Genomic DNA, 27,647 nt, shown 5'->3' with positions numbered 1-27,647 from the left:
CTCAGCAGAGGTAAATGTACTCATCTTAGTGTCTTATTATATGTATCTAACAAGCATCTGCATTTATACAGTCTATTGTTCTCTGCTGCAATGTTATTGTAAATTGTGTAATTCTTTGAGGCAATATCAATTAATGGAAAAAATACTACTGAGTTGCTGACCCATACCATTCCATGCTGCGATAGAACACTAGCTGATCTAGACTACTTTTGGAAAATTAATTTATTTGTACAGTTTATGTAGGCTTACTTTCTGCAATGCCGTTGCCTCTTTTTTTAAGCACAAATTTAACCTTTGGGAGTCTGACATGTACTAACAGATTAAATTTATTTATTTATTTATTTATTTACTTATTTATTTATTTAATTTATATACTGCCCTTCTCCCGAAGGACTCAGGGCGGTTTATAGCCATAGTAAAAAGCACAAATCAAAAAGTTAAAAAAGCATTTAAAAACTAATGAAATTAAAGGCTGAAAGAATTATAATAAAACTGTATTAAAACTCCAATAAAAAACTTCATTAAGCCAGCCCTGCACGATGGAACAGAAAGGTCTTTAGCTTGCGGTGAAAGGTCCGGAGATCAGGAAGTTGACGTATCCTCGGAGGCAGTTCATTCCAGAGGCCAGGAGCCCCCCAGAGAAGGCTCTCCCCCTGGGGATCGCCAGTCTACATTGTTTGACCGACGGCACCCTGAGGAGACCCCCTCTATGGGAGTGCATGGGTCGATGGGAGGCTATTGGTAGCAGCAGGCGGTCTCGTAGATAACCCGGTCCTATTCCATGGAGCGCTTTAAAGGTGATAACCAACACCTTGAATTGCACCCGGAAGACCACCGGAAGCAAATTGCAGTACTATGGGTTGTAAACTTAGCCAATGGACACAAATTGAAATATGGTTATTAGTTTTGAGTGATATTTATCAGGAAGCCTAGTTAATATGCTATTTTCAGGTTTGCTGCTAAGAAGCAGGTCTCTACTTGGGCTCTGCTCAGGATGATCCTCACCTAAAAATGCTTCCAATGGCTCTAGGGGAAATTTCATTGGCAGAAACATGGAAAATGTAAGCTATGCTGGTGATACTATTACAAGAACCTTTAATCATGAAATTGCAGCAAACAGTAGCGCTTGAGTTTTTGGTAATACTAGAGCTGAAAATAATTAGGCAACAGATCAATGTGGATGAATTTTAGAGTAAACTAGGCCAAACTACAAAGATGTATTTAGAACTTAGGGAAATTCACCCCCCCCACACACACCAATTTTTTTAATCTATAAAACATTAAAGGTAAACACTGGTGGGGAGAGAATCCTCCTGGGCCTGGTGGGGAAGGAGCAGCCTGAACCTTCTGGGCTGTGACAGTTTTACGTTGTCCTGTAGCACCCTCCAAACTCATACGCAGTTTATGCTGGACCTTCCCTGCCCCATGCGCCCCCCCCCATGCATGGAACTCTGCCTGCTTAATAACCTGCGAATTGCTTAACAACTGTAACGGGGAGCACCGGGATTGCGATTGTTGAGCGAAGTGGTCATGTTATATGATGCCTCGCTTAAGGATCACTTGTTCAACCGAGATTCCAGTCCTAATTGTGGTTGTAAGTCAAGGACTATTTGTAATTAGACTATACAAGTAGTCCTTATTTAGCAGCCGCAATTGCTAAGCAAAACCTCATGTGACCGCAGCAGGCTTATAACCTCTCTTCAGCCATTAACTGAATCATCATCAAGTTGTTAAGAGAGATGTCACATGATCATGGCTTGTAATTTTACTGCCGGATTTCTCCATTGACTGCTTGTCAAAAGCCAATTGTGACGTGCACAGATGGTAATCGTGGGACACTGAAATGCTCCTAAAAGTGAGGATTGATTGTAAAGTTACTTTTTCAGTGCCATGGTAACTTCAAGCAGTTGCTAAACAGGGATGTCATTAGGCGAGTTTATCTGTACAACTTTACAAAGTGTTTTTAAAGCTCTTTTAATAAAAAACATTGGGATATTAATTCTGAAGCGTGCAACTTTGCCGCAAGTAGGAAACTTGATGAATGCATCTTTTATATAGTGCATATTATAAATGTGGCAAATCTTGGATCTATAGCTGCAAATGCTGATAGGCACCTAACACAGTGGTGGGATTCAAAATTTTTTACTACCGGTTCTGTGGGAGTGGCTTGGTGGGAGTGGCATGGCTTGGTGGAAGTGGTGTGGTGGGAGTGGCAGGGGAAGGATACTCTAAAATCTCCATTCCCATCCACTCCAGGGGAAGGATACTGCAAAATCCCCATTTCCTCCTGATCAGCTGGGACTCGGGAAGCAGAGAATAGATGGGGGCGGGGCCAGTCAGAGGTGGAATTTACAGGTTCTCTGAACTACTCAAAATTTCCGCTACCGGTTCTCCGGAACTGGTCAGAACCTGCTGAATACCACCTCTGACCTAACAGTGTTGGCATTCTCTAATCAAAGGAACATCCACCAGTGAATTTGTTACATTTATTTATGTATTCATTGTATTTATATTTTGCCTCTTCCCAAAGATGCCGGGGTTCTTCATTTATGATCCATTCTGTCCGTAGGGCAAATCTCTGAAATCAGTTATACTGAGCAAAGACACAGGGTCAGTCTGTCAGCAGTAAAAGCTGAATTGTTAAGTGTCACAGAATCTCTGCTTTTGTGTTCGATTATAGTTATGTAAAAAGCCAAGATGATATGTTGCTGCTTCTATTTAGTATGCAGATGTAAGCCAAAGAGTGAATCTGAATTGCAAATTTTTAATTTATGCTAATAGGTATTTATATTTAAATCTTGGATTAAGGTAGGTTTCCATCCCATTATATATCCTGAGATCCTATTAGTATTAATAGAAGTCATGCAGACCTAGTGGGTTGACAACACAGCTGTTTCAAATGGACAGGTTCTTTCCATTTATGTGGATTTTGGTGACAAGACAAATCACTAGTGATTTCATGCATCAAATGGCTATGTGCCAAATCATTAGTATGTTAATAATCTTCCTGTGTTATCTGGTTGCAGTCTGCAGTTCCTGTTTTCACAAGAAAGAGAAGTGCTGAATTTGCATTACCTTAGTGTTTTGGGAAATGTGCTTATGGCTTCTGCAAATCCATATTAAAAAAAAAAATTCCCTGCAAATCCACATTAAAGCACTGGACTCCACCAATAAAGAACTAATTAATATACTGCATTAAGTGTGGTTTGTTGAGCAGGCCATTATGGTCTAGTTCACATATACCTAAGCCATATATTGGGTTTTGCAATTCATCAAGTTAAATCCTTACATGAAGGCAGAGTATTTGATTTGGTTTAGCTTATATGAATCCAGTATTGTGTTTTGTGAACCATGGATTATAGCTGAATGTTGTATTAATCTAACCATTGTGTTAATTCTCTTCATTCTGTTATTTTCAACTCATTTCTGTAACCCAGTGGTTCACTGCCCCCCCCCAAATTTCACCACAGGGGGTCTGTAAAGGACTGAAGAAATGTTATGATTTAAATCTTGAGTTAAATCTGGGGAGGAGGTGGCCATGGCCATGGTCCATGACTACAAAAAGTATGTAAGGGGCGGTCTGTAATGAAGAAAAGGTTGAGAACAACTGCTCTAACCTATAAAGAATTTTGGAAGTTGTTTGCCTTCTGCATGATCAGCTATTGACCCAGTTTTGTATGATTGTGAGATTTGATAAGAATTCCTATATTTTTTATCCAATCTTTTACAAAGAAATTAAAGAGCATTGGGTCCGTGTCTGATTAGCTTGTGATAGCTAATCTCTCTCCAATTTCATGAGGAAGTGTTAATGCTCAAAATAACTTTTCAAACATTTTGTTGAAATCAAAATATATTTGTCCACAGGATTACCATAGTCTATTGAGGAAGCTATATGATCTCTCTGTCTCTCCCTCCCTCCCCCTCCCTCTCTCTCATCTACCTACCTTAGTGTAGTATATTTTGATTTCTACCTTCGAGTCAGTATTAACTTCTGGAGAAGTCGTTGCAGTTTTCTTGGCAAGATTTTGGAAATGGTTTACCATTGCTCCTAGGAGAGGGAGCAAGGGATTGAAATTGAGATTAAGATTGACAAAACGAATTCTTGGCAAATTTATGATGGACTCTAATTTTCATCTTAATGCTTACTGACTCCAAGATGCTAATAAAGCTGTTACTTTATTATCTGCTCTAGAATTTTCCCCCCAAAAATAATCTGATTAAAGATCAAGTGCTCCCATTTATAAAATAAGGACATCATTTGCCTCTTCCAGGTATAAGATATTTTACCTATTTGTCAGGATTTTTCAGAGGTAATGTAAAGGATACAGGTTTGGCCAGAGTTTCTTAATTACCTAGCATGCAAACTCTTTGACCATATACAGATACACAATATAGAAATTTTAGGTGGTAGAATTGTTTTGCTTGTGTCCACAGAGTTAAACTGTTTTCGTTATTATAAAACTAATAATAGTATTTAAATGCAGTTTTCTGTCTTTAGCTGATTTTTTGAAGAAAACAAATATTTGTCTCATAAGCTTAAAAAACGCCTGTAAATATTCTATCAGTAGCAAAATTAACTTTAAAAAATCAAAACTGTTTTGTTAATAACACTTAAAAGTTTTCCATTAAATAAGTTATTTACTCTGAGCTCATATATATGTGGATTATGAAGACTAATAGGCCAATTACTCACTATTTTTATTTATAAAAGCACAAGTGGTTTCCAAAAATATCAGTAAGACACTTTTTAGATTGAGCAGAATAGTCTCAAGACCATTCTGAAATAAAATATTAAGATTCTTTCTTTTTTTTTAGCATTATACCAATTATATAATTAGTAGAACTCCTCTAAACATTATTAGTTGGATAATGCTGAAACATTTGGACCACACAACTCGACCAGGGTAGAGCAATAGATGCAATTTATATAGACTTCTACAAAGTCTTTGATTCAGTGGTACACGACAAACTACTGTTAAAACTAAGCTCTTACGGCATTTCTGAATCCCTGCACAAGTGGATAGCTGCGTTCCTGTCAAACAGGAACAAGTAGTCAAAATAGGGAGCGCTTTATCAAATCCTGCACCAGTTAACAGTGGTGTTCCCCAAGGCAGCGTATTAGGACCCACACTCTCTGCTTTACATAAATTACCTTTGCGATCATATTATAAGCAGCTGTGTCCTTGTCATTGATGACGTAAAACTATTTAACACCACTGACAATACTGCTGCCCTACAAAGCGACCTTGACCAGAATGGTCGAACAATTGGCAACTCCAAATCTCAACTAATAAATGCTCTATCTTACACATTGGCAACAAAAATCAGAACACCAAATACAAGCTGGCTGGATATGACTCATAGACGACCCTCATTCTGTCAAGGACCTAGGAGTACTCATCTCAAACAATCTAATCCCCAGAGCTCACTGTAACAGCATTGTCAAAAAGGCACTAAGAGTTGTTAACCTAATTTTGCAAAACTTCTTCTCTGGTAACATTGTACTGATAACTAGGGCATACAAAACCTTTGCCAGACCAATCCTCGAATACAGCTTGTTGGCCTGGAATCCACACTGTATATTGGACATTAATACAATTGACCGAGTCCAGAGGTATTTCACGAGAAGAGTACTCTACTCCTCTGCTCACAATAGAATACTTTATGCCACCAGGCTTGAAATTTTGGGCTTGGACAACCTTGAACTATGCTGCCTATGATCTGACCTAAGCACAGTACACAAAATTGTCTGCTACAGTATCCTACCTGTCAACAACTACTTCAGCTTCAACCACAATAATACACGGGCAAACAATACATACAAGCTCAATGTAAACTGCTCCAAACTCGATTACAGAAAATACGATTTCAGCAATAGAGTGGTCAATGCCTGGAATGCTGTACCTGACTCCGTTGTTACTTCCTCAAACCCCCATAGCTTCAACCTTAAACTGACTGCTGTGGACCTCACACCATTCCTAAGAGTGATGGTGGGTTGCTACCGGTTCGCCCCGGATCAGGCGAACCGGTAGCGGTGGTGGCGGGAGGCTCCGCCCACCCGCCCAGATGCTTCTGTGCATGCGCAGAAGCATTGTGCATGAGCACGCACACACAAACAAGCGAATCAGTAGCAAACTAAATTGAAACCCACTACTGCCTAAGAGGTCTGTAAGGGGGCATGCATAAGCGCACCAGCGTGCCTACCATCCCTGTCCTACTGAGCCCATTTATTTGTACTCATTTCATGTGTTCTTGTCCATGTTTATACTTATACCTGTTATCTCATACATATTTGACAAACTAAATAAAATAAAAAATAAATAAAAAGTCCCAACAGTTTCTCTCTTTACCATACTATTCTGTGCTCATACCATATACTTAAGATTAAATCTGAATTAGCACGAGTCTGTGCTAATGTAAAGGAAGTTAAAATGCTTCTGTTGCCTCTTGATAATTCCTTTTTATCTCTTGTAAATGTTTCTAAAAGGTCTGTAATAGAAATAATTGTATATTTCTTGCTATCCATATAGCAGATTTTCCTCCATTCCTGAGCTTGATCTCTATTCCTTAATACCATAAAAAAAAAGAGAAAATCCCTATATTGTTGCCATTGTTCAGGGCATGAAGACAACGTTCATTCCAATATTATGTAGTACACAGAGGATAACATTTAAATCAGCAGTGCTGCAGAGTATGAAAATGTCAGATTGCCCGTTGTACCATATAATTACTTTAAGCCGAAACAGGATTCTCTTTTGTGTAGAAGCTTCCTAGTAAAGAAATTGGTGCTGTGAACTGTGAGTCAGTCTGGAGTCAGACACTGCCTAAATTTAATAAATAAAATAAAGTGAGTTAATAAAAGAGATTGTCTTTAAAAAGCCTTCTTCAACTTGATCGCTTTCATGGCTGGGTTACCTTGGGATACCCTGAGAATTGTAGAAATTTGGGAGACATGATGTTGGAAACTCTGGATTTTATCCATTGGTTTTTAAGATAATTTTTATTCCATTGAGTATTTTTTCTTTTTAATTTCCCCCGTTTTTTTTAATTTTAAGGAATAAAATTAATGACTACATAAAAGAAGAAAGAAACAACTGAGAATGGACATAGTGGATGGGAATATAAAACATCAATAAGTGAACAAAATTTATACTTGTCATGAAATTTTAAATTCATTGCATTAATGAATCAGCAGTTGCATTAATTAAATAATCAAATTTATAAAACCAGGCTTATTATTTTGTCTTAAGAATTAATTATAAGTCACTTCAAAAGACTAAACGTTAATATTTATTTTGATGTCACCATTATTAGTTATCATTCTCTAAAATAAATACCTCTAAAATACCTAATTACCTCTAAAAAATACCTTTTTTTACCTTATAAAAAAGAAAAAAATGAACAATGAATATGGAAAACTGCAAAAACAATATTAAGTTCTAGATCCCTTCCCATTATATCTGACTGTTGATTGCATCAAATTATCCATAAAGTTTAAAAATGCTTCTGCTTCCTATTTCTACCTCTAGATATTTTTCTCTTAAAACCTGTATTCTTCATTATCCAAGTTTGCCCTGTTGTGTGACACGTAATATATAGGGAAACTATTCTTCTTAAATTTATTAATGCTTTTCGTTTTGCTTGTTTTTAAATGTAATTCAGATTAATACGTTTCCTTTCACATATGTGTGTGTGTCTGCACATTTATTTGTATTTATATTGGAAACTATTATAACCTCAGATACTTGGATATCATAGTGGCAGGCAGGACCCGATATGCAAAAGCTCAGTATAAAATCTGTGCACTCCAAGGTCTTAATTCTTCACTTCCTAAACATAGTTAAATGGTTATATAAGAATTTTTTGCAGCAGTAACCTACAAGGAGTCGGAAATCTGTTTGAACTGTTTGTCCCTGAAGTTTCCCCCCCACTCTTATACCCATTCTATCAGTGTTCCACTTTTCTCTGGTTTTTGGCACACGGCTCAGAACACTATTTCCTCCTTTTCAACCTGGTGAAATCCAATTGTTCTTTGCTTACACTACATCAGCTTTTCCCAGAATTTAGCCTGGAAACTTGAATCCACTAGGGAATCCCCAATGTGTTTAGATTATAAAACAGCTTCCTAAAAGCCTCTTGATTGGGCAGCATCCTTAGATAATGCTGTCATACTTGATTTTCAACAAACAGCCCCTTCCCCATAATGTTTTCAAGCGGAGTGTTCTGCAAACATTGATTGTGTGCGTAATCACTCTTCCTCATGTCTTTTGATTGATTCTGAATTCCCCATTCTCGAAATGAATAGTCTGAGCCTTCTTGCCTTATAAATAAAATAAAAAGGCGGGGGAGGGGTCAGGAAGAAGACTGAAGCTGAAGTAGGGTGGTTTGCTTGGGGCCCCATGAGACACAACTAAAATACCTTTTACTTTTGAAATTCTTATATGGCCCATATTCAAAATTAAATGTAGAATCACTGTATTTTCAGCAATTATGTCTGGAGTCTGCAATTTAATGTCAAGGGAAAGATTTGGATTTCAAATATTTAAGCTCATCTCTGCTATTCGCCATTGCCTTACGCATTTTCGTTTCCAATTTTAAAATGTAACATTGGCTTTGGTCATTTGAAGAAAAGTGGTCAAGTTGGAACATCTGTCTTTAAGTTCAACATTCCTTCATCAAAAGGATAAATGGCTGTTTGTTTTGTTTTGTTTTGGAAAGCCACAGCAAATTGCTACACATGCATAGTTCCTTTTCTGTTTTCATTAAGGTATATGCAAGTCAATTGGAGTTAGCAACTTTTTAATTGAACACTTGGAGCAGCTGAGGGAGGACTGTCAGATAACTCCACATGTAAATCAGGTGAGTATGTTATACATAGTGCTTATGTAGCTTTGACCAGCAAATGAATGACTTAATGAAATAGAGATTCATAACAACATTCACACTCCATTCAAAAGAGATAATTAAAAGCTAAAATGGAAACAAAAAGACCAAAAAAACTCCTCACCAGCAATCAAACCCCAGATAAGCAGAGTTTAACACCAATATTAATACCAGACCAACAAGCAGTAAACAGTACCCCAACCAAGGACCTACTAAATCAGATAAACAATCAAACTATAAACAGTAGCCTAATCAGGAAACCATCAATAAAATAAATAAAATAAATAAAATAAATTTTTATATAAACAGAGAGCAAAACCCACTCCCTTGTAGCATTGATGATGTTATCTATTTGGGTAATAAAATGTCTGCAAGTAAACAAACTCAGAAAGCACCAAGTACACCACTGTTCACCCCTGAACTATAAATATTCTCTTCTATTGGTATATTAATGAGTCTCTGAAATGAGGATGCAGAACAGAATCCTATCCTCTCATATTTGGATTGACGGCTAAAGTGATATTTTTTAAATACATCTGATTTTTCTGTGTGTTTTATTAGATGATTTTGCCAGGGGGTTTATAAGTCTATATTTTAGGTTAGCTTTAACTAATAAGAATGAAGCCTTTTAGCATATTTTTTATGCATCGTTCCTTTTATTTACATTTGGATGCTCTGGATATTTGAAAACTATTTTTTCTTCTTTGGTTCTTTCTCTCTACTGGTTAATGATTGCAATAAAGTCATTTGATTTGTTTTATTGGATGAGCCTAAATGGAAAATTATTGCAAAATCTTTCTCATTTCATTAGTTAGTCATAAGGGGAAAAAACTCACATTCAGAATAATCTGATACTCAAGAACTTCCATGAAAAATGATAAAAGTAAGAAAATAGGAGAAAATAGCTTAATCTCCTTTTTTAATAATTCAAGTAACTTTATAAACTACCACAGTGTGCAAACTGTTTGATTTTTCCTTAGAGGTAAGATCTTCCAATAGGCAGGTAGTATTTGGATTGACCTTTCCCACTGATTTTCTGTCCCATAAATCTCCAGTGATCCCTTTCTAGTGTTCAGGGATTCTATGAAATGGAAAGGTACACCCAGATGTTCCGCCTCTTCCCTCTTTCTCAAAACACTCCATGAAACTACTGGAAATGGTCTCTATTCTATTTTTGGATGGAAGAAGATGAGCAAATGACTGTTTCTGTACGGTGTCTCTGCAACTGTAAGCTTATGGTGGGGAAGGCCACAGAGAGGTCAAGAAACTTCAAAGGTTGAAGAAATGGATGTGTCTGCTGCTTGAACTTTGATTCCCATCCAAGCAGACATTTTTGATCACAGTAGGTTGAGGCTGACCAAGCCTAGCTCTGGAGTGCCTGCGTTTCTCAGAGCCACTGTTGAGCATATGCCAGCCTATTGTTTCTGGCTATTGTTGCCTGAATAGACAACATGTCCTAAAGATGAGAAACAGGAAACAGCCTTTCATTCTACTCGGGGTGGATGAAAATTTCCATATTCCTCGTGCTGATGTCATTTGTGCCAAACTGTAATACTAATGCTGCTGTGGCTGCTGCTTCATCAGAAAAATACATAGATATTTAGGTCAATGGAAGAACTTCGATGGCAGTTTGGGACTGCTCTCTATGAACTTGCTTTGTCACAGAATTTCTACTGTCTTTTGCATGTGTTGGGGAAATAGCTCTTTCTGTACAGGGATTGTTTTTTCAATCTTCTGTGTTAAAATTACAGGGAGAGGTAACACCAGGATAATTCACATGTTTGCAGGTTTTACCACAATTATTCCTTTGGGCACTTTATCAGTAAATTCATGTTCATCGTGTATTTATTCATGTTTATCTTGTCCATTTCTCTGGTTTTCTATCAACTGAGCTCATATTTTCCTTGGATCACTTTCCAGGTTGAATACGATTTTAAGAATCAAGAAGCTTTTCAGTGAGCCCTTAAACTACTAAGAAATTATACGGAAAAACACAAATATAGTATGACTTGTCCCAAAAAGTCAAGTTGTATATTAAATTTGTTATTAAAAAATGCTCACTTTTTCTTGGCCTATGATATGATATTTCTTCAACATTTCTCCATTCCAATACTGCCCACAAAATGTGTCATATTTCTCTTACTACCTGACTACTATCTACACAGGATTAAACTCTGTGCTAAAAAAGAAAAGCGCTCACAATTCATATACCTTCACTGAGAAGATTTCATCATAGACATATATTTTAAATCAATGTTTTCCAACTTTTTTGGTTATGTGGATCACTACTTGATAGCCATAAACTTTTGTGGAGTGTCCCATAGCCAGGTGTTGGTAATTGTATGTATTATCACCAAGTTCAATAAAAATTAATATTTTTTTAAAAAAAGAAGGTTCAGGTTTCATAACAACTGAGAATATCCTCCTCATGAGATTTCAGAATCTCCCAGAATTTGACTATCTTTGAAATGTCAACTATTTTTAAATAAAATATTTTTATTTTCATTTCCATCCCATCAAACATCTGGTATATCTTTGCAAAATACCAGCATTTTATTTTTTTATTTTGTCCTAATACTAAACATGCCAAGAAGTCTCATTTATTAAATATGTATTTAATGTATTCTTAATGTAATTAAGAAGCTAGCCAGGAACCTGAATCCTAGTGAAATCTGAAGATCTTGAATAACTGAGGTATGTATATTGCAATGAAAAATGAGAAGACAAACAAAATCTAGGAAAAATGGCTTCTGGCATTATTTCCAATCCCTTTGCCAGCAGAGGCCATAGAAGGTGTCTGCATTTTCTTCTGATAAAAAAGAGACGTTGCATTTATGAGTGTCATGCGTTTCTGCTTTCTCATGTTGTATCTGCGAGACTACATACTTACCGCTGGCAGGTACAGAATGAGCTATGTATTGTCTACTCTGTTACATGACTGGGACTGGGGCTTAAAAGGTAGTAGCTGCCAACAGCATTCCATAGATATATACCAAAAATATTTTACCTCCATAACCATCAAACAGATCTGAATAATTTTCAAGCTATCTTTTGTTTGCTGGCTTCACTATCCAGTATCCACTATCCAATTTAACTGAAGTTTTTGTAGTGGTACCATGCTGATTGATAGAGACTTGACTGGTTGGAAAGAAAAAAAAGGGGGGGAAAGGATAAATACAAATTCTAATTAATAGCTATCTTTTTTTTTTTGCAATCTTAGCATTTAAAGGCTATCTTAGCCATACAGAATGAAGATTCCGAAAATGCTTTTGTTTTCCTAAGCTGGCTATTACTTAAGCCAGCTATTACTTTATTCTATTATACTAGCCTCTAGGGATTTATTGTTCCACCTATAATCCTTGGCTGAATAATGTAAAACATAATCTAATGGAGGATTCTAATGGAAACATTGGTGAGCATCCTTGTGTTTGCACATTCCATGTAGGTTTAGAAAAATGGGGAAATTGCAGAAAATTAGAGGAAGGAGAATATCTTATGATTTCTTTCCATTATCGCCATATTGTTTTTTCTGGAGAGCAAGACTTAGGCTCCAGTCTGTGAAAATAAATACATGAATCCTATCTTAGAAGAGGAGGCAATATAATTAATGCAGTTATTGTCTATGATTGTTGTCTAGAATTCTGATTTATCCAGGAAGCAGTGACGTAGATTACTGTACAGAGTTTATGAACTAACAGTTTCTTTTATACATTCTGAGGATGCCAGTAACCGGTGTCCCATTTTTTTCCTCAGAATTTCATGTTTCCTCCCAAGGGAATTTTCCTTGGCTTTGGAAAGAAAAAAAGTTAATAAAATGTTGTCATGATAGAGTTATGCCAAAAGTGCAGCAACATTCAGTAGCTTGACCTTTATATTGTAATAGGTTATAAACTGACAAGAACGTTGAAGTAAATTTTCTTCTTCTTTTTATAAAAGGTAGAATATCATCCTTTCCAAAGGCCTCAAGAGCTAGTGGAGTATTGCCAAAGGAGGAATATTGTTTTTGAAGGTTACTGTCCACTAGCTAAAGGTGAAGCTCTTAATCATCCCAACATTGTCCAGCTTGCAAAGAAATATGGCAGAACTGCTGCACAAATCTGTATTCGTTGGAGCATCCAGGTAAGTCCTGAACTTTCAGCTCCATTAAGCAACAATTTGTAAAATGTAACAGACAAATTTCCTGTCTAGCTACATAAAACTTCCCACGCAATAATGAGAAAAGTGCATGCTTGTCTCTTCGTTTTCGAATGTCCATTGAATAGCTGATTTCTGTTTAAGCAGTAACTGAAAGTAGAGCAATATACGAAACTGTTCAAAAATAATTTGGTCTCAGTTCTGTGGTAATAAATAATTATCAGGAGTAGGTCTGGAGTTTTTCAACTTCCGTTCTGCATTTCACTGAGTAATCATTGTAGTCTGGGATGTGGCCTTATTTTAAACTTGCTACTTTTGAGGCTGTTGTGAATCAGAACAGAGATGGTTGTAATATGTTCTGACTGAAAGATGTATCTGTAGTAGTGTATACATTTTCAGAGAAATATGGTATTTATATGTTGTAAATCTAGATGCAATAGCTTCTAGAAATAAATGTGTTACCTGAATTAGTCTTAGGAGAAAGTAACTGAGATTGGTGAAACTTCATTGGGGCTTCCTTCCCATGTATTTAAATAATCAAGAAGTCATAAAATGTCTCGGGTGGAGATAGGACTTAAGAAAGCTGAGGAAGAATTATTAATCAACCATGAAAATCTTGGCATACTACAGGGCCAGAAGAATATATAGTTTTGAACATACTCACACTCGCACATGCACACTTTCTCATTCTTGCTTTCTCACACATGAAGTTGAATTAATTGCAAATAAACAAGGTGGTAATACTGTCTTAGCTATGATCTACCACAGTCAAAGATAAATCCATAAGGTCCTGTATGCCTTACAATAGATACCTCAACAGTCAAAGCACTAGTATTTCTTGAAGGTATCTATCCATCTAAAATAATTGACAGCATTAAGTTTTGGTACCTCATACACACCAAAGTTACTATCTGTAAGGTAATAAGTTTAATTATTTGGCTCTATTTGTTGAAATTGCAGATGGGAACTCAAATGACAGAACATTTTCTATAAAATATGGGCCTGTACATAAAAAAGTAACCTGTCAAAGAAAGACATGTTTTGTGGCTAAACATGCATGTAACCCGTCATACGGATATGGTTTATTGACAAATTGCACTAGTGTGAACTCCTAAATTATTTCTTTTCTTTTTAAAAAAACATTAGATCTATGCTTCCATCAATGATTTTATTTTTTCTTCCAGAATGGCATAGTCACCATTCCAAAATCTACAAAACCAGAGAGAGTACAAGAAAACTGTCAGGTAAGACCAGATCCCCTTCTGCCAAGCGTACTTACTTAGCATCAAATATTTAACATGTAGGACTATTTTTTTTTCTTTTTTGCTTACATAATTTTGAATTACACTATTTCTGTAAACCTAAATTTAGCCAAATTAATCCAAATTAAATTACCTTACGAGATAATGTGAAAGATCTAAAAATGTTTGGCATATGTAGTAAGAAATCATTTAATTAGAATAAGTAGCTGCATGGTTGGAACTATGAAAAGTGATAGCATAATAGCAAAGCCTTAAAGAAGTGGATTAAAACTATGTGAGTTAGGCACCTCTGCAAAAAGAATGCAGTGTTAAGGTTTGAACCTTAAAGAGATTAAGTGACTTTTTAAAATACTCCTGAACAATTACGGTAAACCCCAAATAAAAGAAATTTAAAACTGCTAGTGAGAAGCTTTTAAATAAAAAGTGTAAAAAGATTTAGTTATTTCTGGGTGGAACAGGAACACTTAGTTTGAATTGCTGAGAGAACAAACTGCAAAAGAAATTAAATGCTCACAAGTAACTTTAATCAACATTACCATGAGTTAGTCTTGTCTAGCTACAATGTCATTTTAGTTTCAGAGCATAGGATACAAAGTATAATTTTGAAAAGAAATGTAATAATTAAAGACATAAATATGATTAATTTCTAATACATAAAAATTGTATTTTATGAAATGCTCTGGCTCTTGGCAAAGTTTTTTTTTCTTTTCTTGGCAAAGAAAAAGCTTCTTATATCAATGGAAAAAAATGTCCTTCCAATATTAGGGAGTAAATTGAGGATATACTCTGTGATCTGTTTTTGAGAACTCTTCTATTTTTTAAAAATAAAAGATAAAGCAATATATTTTACATTAATTAGATTTAATGACAAGCTTAAAGGCTGAATTAATCCCATGTTGATACTAAATGACTATTATATGTATTTTAAAAATTCTTTTTTCCTTTTGTGTTGCTTTTAGTTTATTATAATAACTGCAATATATGTAATCTATTTTAAATTTTATAATTACTGTATTCATTTTGTTTGCATTTCATTATTAAAAAAAAATAACTTAAAAATATTAACCCAAAGTTAGGTCATTGTTGAAGTTAATGTCTTTGTGAGTTTATGAAAAGTAATATCTTACCAAGGTCTATCTGTGAGAAGAATGGATAGATTAATACCAGCTGAAAGGACTAGAATAAAGATCTATCCATGAAGTGATAGTTAGAAGTTTCTGGGAAGGGTTTCTTCATTTGTGGACATCATAGGTATAATTGATGAAAAATAAGTGACTATGATTTCCAACAGAATTTGGATTAGAAATCTTGGAAGTCAAATACAGTTAGCTAGACAAGAAGCTAATGTTTAGAATATTTAAGATAGTATTTTCAAAAAGTCTTTCATACATAAGACTAGCTAGGGAGTCAATGCATCAATGAGTAGTAATGTCAGAAAAAAGGATTTGTTTGGCCAAATGGTTAAAAAAAAAGGCAGGGAGGATCAAATAACTACAGTGGCTTTTTTTTAATGAAGTGTGTTGGCAAAATTACACCAAAAAGTATATTTGACGAAGTTCTCTGCAGTTACAAATTTTGTTTATTATCTAATTCCAAAAACTTCAAATCCCGATAGACAGTTGGAGTATTCTTATTAAAAGAAAACGTGACTCCAATAAATCCAAAGATTAGATCAGTAGTCTGATGAAAAAATAAGAACTAATGAGAATCCTACCATACATTAATTTGAAATCTATCCAAACCAGAGGTGGGTTTCAGCAGGTTCTGACCAATTCTGGAGAACTGGTAGTGGAAATTTTGAGTAGTTCGGAGAACCGATAGTAAAAATTCTGACAGGCCCTGCCCCCATCTATTATCTGCCTCCCAGATCAGTGTGTTCTCTTTGCTGACGATGTCAAACTGTTTAACACCACTGACAGTATATTTACCATTCAAAAAGACCTTGATCATCTAACCACTTGGTCTAAAATTTGGCAACTACAAATCTCAACCAGCAAATGCTCAGTCTTACATATTGGAAAAAAGAACCCAAACACTAAGTACATGCTTGATGGACATTATCTTACAGATGACCCCCACCCTGTCAAAGACCTTGGAGTTTTCATATCTAATGATCTAAGTGCCAAAGCCCACTGCAACTACATAGCAAAAAAGGCTCTAAGAGCTGTTAACCTAATCTTATGTAGCTTCTTTTCTAAAAACACCACACTACTGACCAGAGCATATAAATCATTTGCTAGGCCAATTCTTGATTACAGCTCACCTGTCTGGAACCCATACCACATTTTTGACATCAGTACAGTTGAGCGTGTCCAGAGGTATTTTACAAGAAGAGTTCTCCACTCCTCTGTAACCAACAAAATACCTTATCCTACCAGACTTGAAATCCTGGGTTTCGAAAACTTGGAACTCCATCGCCTTCGACAGGACCTGGGTTTAGCTCATAGAATCATCCGTTGTAATGTCCTTCCTGTTAATGACTACTTCAGTTTCAACTGCAATAATACAAGAGCTACCAATAGATTTAAACTTAATGTCAACTGCTCCAATTTGGATTGCAGAAAATATGATTTCTGTAACAGAATTGTCTGTGCTTGGAATGCATTACCCGACTCCGTGGTCTCTTCTCATAACCCCAAAAGCTTTAACCAAAATCTATCCACTGTTGACCTCACCCCATTCCTAAGAGGACTTTAAGGGACATGCATAAGAGCACAAATGTGCCTACCGTTCCTGTCCTATTGTTTCTTTCCCTATATATATATGTATATATATATGTGCTTATACTTCCTTGTTTCTCATCATATATATGTTTACATATTATATAATCTTTTTGTGTGATGCTTGTCTATATTGTTATGACAAAATTAAATAAATAAAAAATAAATAAATAAATAAATAAGTCCCAGCTGATTGGGAGGAAATGGGGATTTTGCCATATCCTTCCCCTGGATTGGGGAGGGAATGGAGATTTTACAGGTTCCTTCCCCTGCCATGCCCACCAAGCCACATCCACCAAGCCACACCCACAGAACCGGTAGTAAAAATTTTTGAAACCCACCACTGATCTCTACCCATCCAAACCCATAATTCTGAGATGGAGCAAGAAATGTGCAAAACAATCAAACATTAGTTAAACATCAGTAACTTTAGCATCCACACAGTTTCTGGAGAAATACATGTTGTTGGTTCTAAAAGAAGCAGCTTCTAAAAGGAGGCAATTCTGCTTTCACTTCTGTACTTTCATGTACTCATAAACCATGTCCCAGGAATTCTCCAGAAGATAATACCTCAGACCATATTTTGAGAGGAAACGGGCAAATATAAGGGGTAATACATAGTTCCATAGCTTAAGCAGATTTCCCCAAACATGAACAGCATTTCTATGTGTAATAAATGACTTCACTTTTAAATAGTCACAAGACTGACCAATCTTTGTTCAGCTACACAGGAACACTGGCTACAGTCCTATTACATTCAATAATTGTGTAAGTGGATAGCTGCCCAGAAAGTCTAAAAGCTTCATTGAACTTCTAAAGGAGAAAACATTCTTCCCAAATGAAAGGGTGTTAAAAACAAGTTAAAAGGAAAAATCAGAAGGATAAAGATTATTCAAGATTATTTAAAGCCAAAATAACAGAGTTCTAGAGAAAGCAAATAAGGACACTACAGGTAGGGAAATGGTTGGACAAAGAATACATGAGGTAATGAGCAACATCCGGTAGGGTATAAATATACCGTTAGAAATGTTAATATTATGAGATGCTTCATATCCATTTCCTAGTAAAAATCCATGTATTGGAAGAATAGCAATAGCAAGAACAATGCCTTCAAAAATTAAACTGAGCAATTTGGGTTTGCTGGGAGATTCAGATGGTGACACCCCATTTTAAGGAGCAATGGGAAGCTAAAATGTGAAGAGGCTGCAGTTGCTTTTTGGACTAGTCTCCTATTAGTACTCATGCTAACTCTGACCTTGGCATCTTCTAAAAGCTGATGAAAATAGAATTCTTTTGGGAGGCATTTAATTTTTGGATTTTTAAAAGGTTTCTAGGTTTTTATTACTTTTATTGTGCCATGGATGTTATTTGCATGGTCAATAAGGCCACCTGTGTAATTTTGACAAGGTACACATTTAATAGAAAAGTTAAAAATAAGATAACAATAATTTGAATTATCACTGGATAAGTGATGAAAATAGACAGAGGCATCAACATTGGCAAATGAATGCCAATTTTCAATATAGCAAAGACTACTGGATTGAACCAATGTGTGTTTTTTTACATAACACAAAAGCAAGACACTCCCTTGAGGAAGAATTTGTTTTATTACAGTCTTTCCCCAATTATGCACCTCAGTGCAATTGTCATCATTCTCCACATAGTGTTGCTGGGGGATTGTAATTCAAAGGGAGAAGGTTTTGTGGTAGTTTACTATATGTCTCCAGATTTAGAAGTAGAGCAGAAAGGAGAGGAAAACCACAGGAAAACAAAGAATTCATTCAAAGGTAATCCTCATCGTATGAGCATTCATTTAACTACGATCTGGAATTGCAACGGCCTCGGAAATGTTGCTTTACTGGCCATAAAGCACTTCTGGCCATCACAAACCATTGCACTGCCACTCCCATAGTCATGTGATTGTGATCTGGATGCTTGTTATGGCCATCACAAACCATTGCACTGCCATTCCCACAGTCACGTGATTGCGGTCTGGGCAACTTGTTATGACTGGTTGCCAAATGCCCTACGATCATGTGATTGCCATTTGCAATATTCTGTGCCAGTTTTCCCAGAAAGTCAATGGGGAAACCAGCAGAACTCCTTCTTGTCTCTGTGGGCTGGTTGAAAGAGCTGCTTGCTGAGGTGAACTGAACTCTAGGCATGGAGGGGAACTGAATTCCTTTGGTAGGGTGCAGAAATGGGAGCTCAAATCCTGAGCTTGGTTCCTGCATCTCACAAAACTTTTCCTTCCGTGCACAGAGGGGAGCTGAAATTCTTTCGCAAGCAGCTCTTTCAGCCAGTCCATAGAGATGAGAAGGACCCAAAATCCAAGGAAAGAGTGGAGAGGCAGTTGTGGTAAGATAAGAAGCATGGGGTGCCTCAAGGCATGTAGCACTGGCGCAGCCACATGTGAGTGTCTCTTTGCTGAAGGGCTGAAAATCCTGCTTGGATTTCCAGCAGGGAGGATTTTCAGCTCTTGAGCAGAGCCTTCCAGGGTTTCCCCGATCCCGCGAGGCACTCCACTCTCCTTATGTGGGACACAGTTTGCTTAATGATTTGCAAGATCACTTAACTGGAACCTAGAGTATCAGGATTGCGGTTGTTGAGCAAAGGGCTCATGTGGACAGTCATGTGATGTCTCGCATAAAAACTGCTTCACTGAATGCCTGAGATTCCAGTCCTAACTGAGGTTGTAAGTTGAGTACTACCTGTACTGTGGAAAAGGTTTACCCAGGACCCATTCTTTTAGGCAAGGCATCTTAAAGAACATAAAGTTGTAATCCCAATCTGGATAGTCTGATTCAGGGGTCTCCAACCTTGGCAACTTTAAGACTTGTGGACTTCAACTCCCAGAGTTCCTCAGCCAGCAAAGCTGGCTGAGGAACTCTGGGAGTTGAAGTCCACAAGTCTTAAAGTTGCCAAGGTTGGAGACTCCTGGTCTGATTGACTGTACATTGGGGATCAGTTTCTGTTTCCATAAAAATGCAAAGAATCATGACATGGTTTTAAAACTGATGGCGTATTTCAAATTAGGGAGGATTAGATAGCCTATTTCCATACATTAAAAAAAATATTAAACATAGTTTAATGCATATTTGATCTAACTAAAATGTAGAAACTGGCATCAAAATGAGCACTTTCTCAAGATGGTTGCTAATATAACAACTGATCACAAAGTTGTTAGCTTAATTCTGTAGCAGCTAAATTGCATCAGAATCAATGTAGAAAAAGAAATTTCTACTGTGCCTCTTGAATCATGAAGGATTTCTGAAGATTCAGTAGTGTTAGGAATATATGAGGAGTTTTTACCATTAAATAAGATGTAGGTTTCCTAGATTAATACGGGAATCAATTAAAGTTGAATTAGTCATAAATGATCTGGAAGTAAATATTGAAGAGTGGGTTATGTAAATGACAAGTCACTGAAAACAGTGCAGAGATTTTAAGATCTTCTAGTATACAAAGGAAGTGTTTTTAAGTAAGTTCATTTTGGAGGCAAAGGAAGTATGACAAGAGAATGCAAGTATCATAACTCTTTTTATATAAATGCTCAAGTTGCATTCGATATATGGCGAACTCTTCTGTCATATTGGTTTTTAAAAAAGGAAATCAAGCAAGGAATTCAGGGATGACAATTTATTATGAAATTATTTCATTGTTTCTGTATTGTTTTTATAGCTTTTTTGATATACTCGGACAACTGATCAGTTTAAAAAAAAGGTATTATATTGAAAAGTTGCCCTGCTAACTGATGAAAAGAGTCCTAAGGAATATGGGACAGGTATTTGGTTGCCGTGACAGCCATATACTCCTGAACTGCTACAGGTCCCTCACCAAAAGAAGGCAGATAGAAATCCTCCATTTTCAACTTAATTTTTAGCCAAGCATTGTTGCAGTTTCCTATAGCACATGACTCCCAGCTTCACATTGCATCACTAGTGACGTCCCTACACCTCCTACCTACTTCAAAATTGCCATTTCAGCCAGCAAACCTAGCTAATAATACAGTAGCTTCTTTCCATACGTTCTAATCTCCTCTGGATATCAATTATTTCTGAAACTCATTGCTGGAAGATACGGTGATGATCATCCCCTTCAGTGAGCTCCCAAATCAGTTTTGGCACAAATAGGTGGAAAAGCCAAGTTTTATGTTAAAACCGTCCCTTGCCAGTTAAAAATCAAAACCACTCTAGTTGATTATTTTCCAACCAAATCAGCTTAGGCTGGGGGGAGGGGGTCTTTGTATTGTTGAATTATGCTAAATTGACCCAGAGGTGGTCTTGAATGAGAATGATGCATTGTTGCTAAGACCATAAAAGGATTAGAGGGACTTTTCAAGAACGCATATATGTGTAATGCAGAAACTGTATCTGACGTTGCTGGCTCTGCCTTCATCTAGGCCTACAATTTACAGGAACTCCCCAGCTCCTTAGGGAGCAGGCAAGGAAAGTGGGGGGGGGGGGAGGCAGACAAGGAAATGGCCTTTGATTCTGTGACATCTACTCGTTTTCTACATTTCCCTCTTCCATGCCTGTCCTTAAACTTGGTGAACTCTAGGGAAGAGACCTCCTTAGCGTCTGCATCTTGGTCTAAGTATCCTCCCAGGAAAAAGAACTAGCAGAGCTACGTGCCAACTACTGTGTTCCAGGAGCTAAGCCTACGCAGCTCAGAATCTGTGTTACGAGAAGGGATAACTATTTGTCTGGCCAAGAGAAAAGAGAAAGGTTTCTTTAAAACAAAACAAAAATTCCCAGCCAGGGAAACCCCTCTGGCCCAGAATCTCTAGTCATTATCAGCAATCTCTCTCAGTTAACTCACCAATTTTCTTAGGAAAGAGGCCTCAAAGGAACAGTTACTGATTGCGTTTTTCTTTTGTTCTCAACTTCATTCTTTGTTTTTGTCCACATTCTTTTGACATGATTAATGAAGATTTGCAGAAAACTGCAGGACAGGAGGGCAGAAGATATCCAGCAACATAGATCATGGAGTTAGGGTTTTGAACTTTTGAAATTATGCCTACTTGGGGAAAACCATAGGGACATTAATCTTCTTCCTCACAAATTAAGCCATAATCAGTTTGTGGGTTTAAAGAAAAATATAGTAGCAAACATATTCTCCTGTGCCAGCATAAACAAACCATCTTAGTAATCAAGGAAACAAACCTGTCACATTATGTAATTAAAGTCATTTTTTTTCCAATTAAATAAAGACTGGTCACTCTAAACGGTCTTCCCTAACTTGGTTTCTTGTATCTGTGTTGGAGTAGTACTGCCGGCAAACTTAGCCATGCTGCTATCTGGATTTGTTTGGTGTTGTAGTCACATTTTAAAGGGATTGATTGGACAAATTAAGGAATGCTTTTCCAACTCCTTGGCTGCTCTGGCTTTAGAGTGAAAGTCTTGCATCGAAACAACAATTAGGCATGCTGGATAGCATGAAGTAACAGACATGCTTAGTGTTGCCTATGTATACACTCCATTAATTTCTATGCATTCTCCTTAGGTCTTTGATTTTTCACTAGACTTTGATGATGTTGCAGTACTAAATGGAATGCATGATGGGAGACATGTTTCCTGGGATCCAACCTCAGTTGTTTAAGTGCAAGGTTTGTGTGATTTCTTATTGCAAGTACTGGGCAAGTTATTTATTAGGTCTTTCACCCTTTGTAGTTCCTGCTCAAATTACAGAGAACATAGAACTTCTGTGATCAGCCCATCATTTTTGTTCCACCTATACTAGCTTTGTCTACAAGCTTATACATATTTTTTTTTTGGGGGGGGGGAGGTTTGAAGCACGTCCCTGCTATAGAAGCATAATTTCCCCATTTCACTTACAATCGTGCTCTAAATTTCATAGGGAGCATACAGTGCGTGTTTATAACTGCTTTATAGCTACTGAATTCTTAGGTTCACTGATTTTCTTTTTTCATGCTGTGTTTTGATTTATTTCTTTGGTTTCTTTGGAGATTTGCCATCTTATCAATCTGTTCACTGTAGAAAAGGAAGCCTTCAGGAGAGCTAGGTATTTAGTCCTCAGCAGTCATTGATGTAGGAAAAAAGTTGTATGCATGCATGTATGCTTTGGCTATACATATACACACACACACGTATATACATATACATACATATAGGTACATATACACATACACACCCACACCCACACCACACACATATATCCCAAACCTTAGTTAGATGGAGGAAAATAATGCTGGTCAAAGGAGAAATTCACCAATCGCTACACTGAAAATACCTTATATTAAACTGGAAGAACAGCAACATTGCATAACTAGAGGCTCATAACACAAAAATGGCATGCAGGAAAAGTATGCTTGTAGTAAAGGAAGAACTTAAAGGTAAAAGAAAATGACAGAGAAAAATGTTTTTAAAAATAATTAATACAGGATCCAATCCAGATTGGTCACGGGCAGGGATGAAATGCTACTAGTTCACACTGGTTTGGGTGAACCGGTAGTGATAAAAACTACCGGTTCAGGCAAACCAGTAGTAAAAAAAAAGCTACCCGGTTTGGGCAAACCGGTATTTCCAACAATCAGCTATGCCACATGGTTTATATTTGCTAAAAAGCAGGAAGTCCTGCTTTCTAGTAAATCTAAATCACACGGCACAGCTGTTCCTCCCTGCTGTTCTACTTACCTTGTCAAGCCTTCTTTTTCCGCATGAAGCACGCATTTGGTGTACACTGGGCATGCGTGCGCAGCATGCTTTTGGCACACACTGTGCATGCACAGACACCAAATGTGTAAACTTAGGGCTATAAAGCATTGTGTAGCGGTATATAAGTCTAAGTGCTATTGATCAAGCTATATTCAAGGTATATGGGCATCCATAACTTTAAGAATTATGCCAGAAGGTCTCTCTCCCACTCCCTCTCTTCTCTACAAAAAGTGACAATTGAAAATGTTATCTAGAAATTGAAAGATATTTTACCAGTCCCAAGAAAGATAGCAGTCTTAGATTTATACTGAATAATCATAATCGAAATTACTTCTTGAAGATTCTTGGTATGAAACAGGGATGGCTAACCTTTTTGCCGTCGTGTGCTAAAAGTGGGGGGGACCGCAGAGGGGTCATGTGTGTGTGTGCCCACACCCATAATTCAATGTGCCCCCCCCCTGCACATGCGTGCATGACCCCCCCCCCCGTGTCCCCTCGCTTTTGGCACGGTTGGCCCAGTAGGCCCATTTTTCACCCTCTCCAGGCTCCAGAGGCTTTCTTGGGGCCTGGGGAGGGTGAAAACAGCCTTTCCCACCCCACCCCTTGAAGGACCTCCAGAGGCTGGAAACAGCCCGTTTCCTGGCTTCCAGTGGGCCCGGAAGGCCCGAAAATCAGCTGGCCAGCATGCACATGTGCGCTGGACTGAAGTAGGGCAACGCTGACGTGCCCACAGATATGGCTCTATGTGCCACCTGTGGCACGTGTGCCATAGGTTCGCCATCACTGGTCTAGAATCTGTTAGTGTCGAAACTCTGTGAGTCCAAGGGTATCACTTTGCATTTCATTTTAGCCAGGTCATTTTATTGCTTTACTTCTTTCTGCAGTACCTCAGCAATAATGGGTATTTCTATTCCTTCAACAACACACCGACATTATAGACTGAATCTAGGCTATCAAAGAAGAGCAAAGTAATCCTTTTCCATGGTTTATGTCTTATGAATCAAGAGGATTCAGCAGGAAGTACACTTAGTTCTATAGTATGCATAGAACATGTGCCAATTGTTCCAATATTTTTTTACATTTTTGATTCAGTAAAAGTCTCTGCAGGTGCCTCATAAATATCATTTGTCAAAAAACTCCAGTTATCTGTCATCCAAGTCTTGTGATTTTTGCAATTTCAGAATTTAGAGTTAAAAGAAAAAGAAAAAGGATATGTACCACTATACGATATGAAACACCTACATGCAAGCTTACAGTGTTCAGGAAGAATGAAAAAGTGCAACAGGAGGAAGGAGGGGTTGAAACTGGCAGGCAAATATTAGAGACGCCAGATAACTTGCTAATAGTATCATATCTATGTTAACAGGACTTTTTCCTAATTGGTTACAGCTATTTCACCTGAATATATAGACCGTAGATTATTAGATATAGTTCCAGAGAAATTCACATTTGTTTATTCTGTCATAAAACTTCAACCTTCTCAGCCTTCAGCAAATCCTCCAGGTGTATTGGAACTAGGGCTCCATGAATTCTTAGATGAATAGTTTTCCATCACATTTGGAAAACAGCAGATTTTCTTCCATGTCTACAACCACTTTACTTCATTGTTATGCATGAAGTCTAATACATACATATCTACATACTTGGGGGCATCTTGAGAGAAAACCTTCTCTCAACATCGTGATGGGCTGTGTTTCAAGTTTCACTAAAAGCTAGTTTAGCTTTTACTCAATCTGGATTTGGGGTCAAATACAGCCGTGCTCTTGGAACCTTATTTAAAAGTGTATTTTAATAATGGCTTATAATGCAATTGACTTTTAGAAAGCTCTATTCGATTATCAACTTGGTATTTGGTAAGTAGTCACATTGGCTTGATATTTTAGGAGTTCCTGTGTCCAGAAGAGTATGGAAAGTCTGACTGTGATTTATATTGTTTTAGGACTTCCTGGAGCAGCTTTCCCACTGCTGTGCTGTTTTAGTCGTATCACAAAAAAACATGTTCCTTGCTTTTTATCAACACCCAGCTTGCAGTGGGTTGGTATTGTTTGTCCCTGAAGCTTTTTTACTGCAGACTTCAGAGACTTTTTTTCTCTTGATTACACTTTCCAGAAGGTTCTGTCAGCATTTCAAACAAAGTTCAAGATTGTCTCTTGAGATATATATGTATTCATGTTTTAAGAGAGAACGTTATGATTAAATTCATTTCTACCCCCCCCCCTTCTTTCTCTTTCAGTGTATCTTAAACTAATCTTCATATTATATTTATGCATAATATTAAGCTAGGATATTTAACCATGCTTTTTTAACCAATAAGCCATAGTTGCCAATTTCCCTCATTATTCTGTGCCAAACGGAACCATTATGTGATTGCAGGCTTAGCTTGGACTCATTTAAATCATTCATTTAAATACAACAGTGTGCAAAACAGACCAAGAAATGTGGTAATTTATGGTCAGGATTGGCCCCCAAGAAACCCAACGTTCTTGGATTACTTACCTTATACCAGTCAGCCAGAAAAGGAGGTTACTTTTCACTGTCTGAACAAAGATGATAGTTTATAGAGTGACTCTGTAGAATGGGGCTTTTCTAGGTACTCCATCGCTAATAAATAGAGGTGTCTTTTTTAAAAAAAAAATAGGCAGCTGGTCAGCTTTTACAAAGGAGGCTGAGGCACTGGCTAAAGTAGTGAGGATTATATACTCAAAAATGATCTACAGAGCAATTAGCTGTTGACAAATAAAATTACTTACAATGTATGTTCCTGTACTGGATTTACATTTTGAATTAGAAAGATATTTATCTTGAAAAGGGTTAGGGCATGTTCTTTCCTTAAGAGTTTTTTTCCCCCTTCGGTCTAGCCATACTTGATAACTAGGGTCCAGGTTTCTAGCCTTCTCCTTTTGGAAGAGAGGCAACAATTGAATGTTCTAAAAGAAATGGATTATTGGGTTCCTTTCAATCAGGTTTCACCAAACTGGATCTACTGTCAACTATTTTGACAGTGAAAGGGATAGTACTGCCCCAAGAAACCAACTCTTTGACTTGAGTATTCTTGTCTCAAAGTTATTACTTGATGGTTAAATAGAGGCTTTGCCCCATTCCAGTTGGTGCACCAGTTGCTGCCTATCTGGAGTAGTAACAGAAGCTCCCAACCATAACTTACATCCTCATTGTTATCAAATGGATTACTATAGTGTCATTTATATGGAGCTTGTAACCTCCATTAATTACAGTGTCAACTAGTTACTAGCTACTAACTAGTTTCAACTAGTTACTAGCTTGTAACTAGTTGACACATAGTCCAGCAGTTTGTTTATTGAGCAAGGAATATATTACCCCACTGTTTTGAGCCTTATATAACTTGTGAACTATATTGTGGGCTGCCAAGTGTCTCTTAATTGTAACAGTATACAAATTAAATGAACCAAGAAACATGCGACATGGAGATTGATTGATTGATTCTCTTTGGAGAGTGACCATGAAGATACTGTTTATATAGCCACTATATTTTGTGGTAGCACTGAACTTTTGCACAACAAACTCTAGTATGTATAAATTCAGACTTCTAAATGCATGCTTGATCTGTGGAACTCTGGCCCTATCATCTCAAAAGATATTCACTGATGGATTTAGAATATGAGCATATTCTTCAAAATTTAGGTATTTACCCAGTTAAAGATCCCATCTCTGTTCTTGCATTTTAAGATGTGATGTAGCTACTCCACATTGTTGCTTTTATGTTTCAGGCCAGCATTAAGTATGTTTTAGGGAGGGATATAAACATGGCATATTTGTGTACCTATGTGTGCTAATTCAGCAAGGAAATTATGTGAGAGGCTCCTTTACTAGTACACTTCCCTTCAATTACTGAAAATAACAGTTGTGCTTAACGATTTCTTCTTCTTAGGTTCCATTTTGTTCTCAGCACAAATGCTGCCTCCATATATCTATTGCGAGTAAAACCATTTAAT

General features: G+C 37.0%; 1 protein-coding gene across 5 annotated transcripts in view; it reads left to right on the top strand.

The window, feature by feature from the left end:
- LOC131196223 (uncharacterized oxidoreductase ZK1290.5-like) overlaps positions 1-27,647 on the top strand; it is a 90,474-nt gene that overhangs the window by 50,627 nt on the left and 12,200 nt on the right. For 2 of the 5 annotated variants that reach the window (XM_058178746.1, XM_058178744.1), the window contains 4 exons: positions 8,768-8,859; positions 12,820-13,002; positions 14,202-14,261; positions 22,505-22,607. In XM_058178746.1, the coding sequence (XP_058034729.1) occupies positions 8,768-8,859; positions 12,820-13,002; positions 14,202-14,261; positions 22,505-22,600 (431 nt within the window). In that variant the 3' untranslated portion in view covers positions 22,601-22,607. Of the gene's footprint in view, positions 1-8,767; positions 8,860-12,819; positions 13,003-14,201; positions 14,262-22,504; positions 22,608-25,615; positions 25,893-27,647 lie in introns of those variants that run through there. The other 3 variants (XR_009154666.1, XM_058178743.1, XM_058178745.1) reach the window with 2 other exon arrangements.

Source organism: Ahaetulla prasina, chromosome 3 (assembly GCF_028640845.1).
Source record: "Ahaetulla prasina isolate Xishuangbanna chromosome 3, ASM2864084v1, whole genome shotgun sequence".
Lineage (NCBI taxonomy): Eukaryota > Metazoa > Chordata > Lepidosauria > Squamata > Colubridae > Ahaetulla > Ahaetulla prasina.
This window is presented reverse-complemented; position numbering and strand designations above follow the sequence as displayed.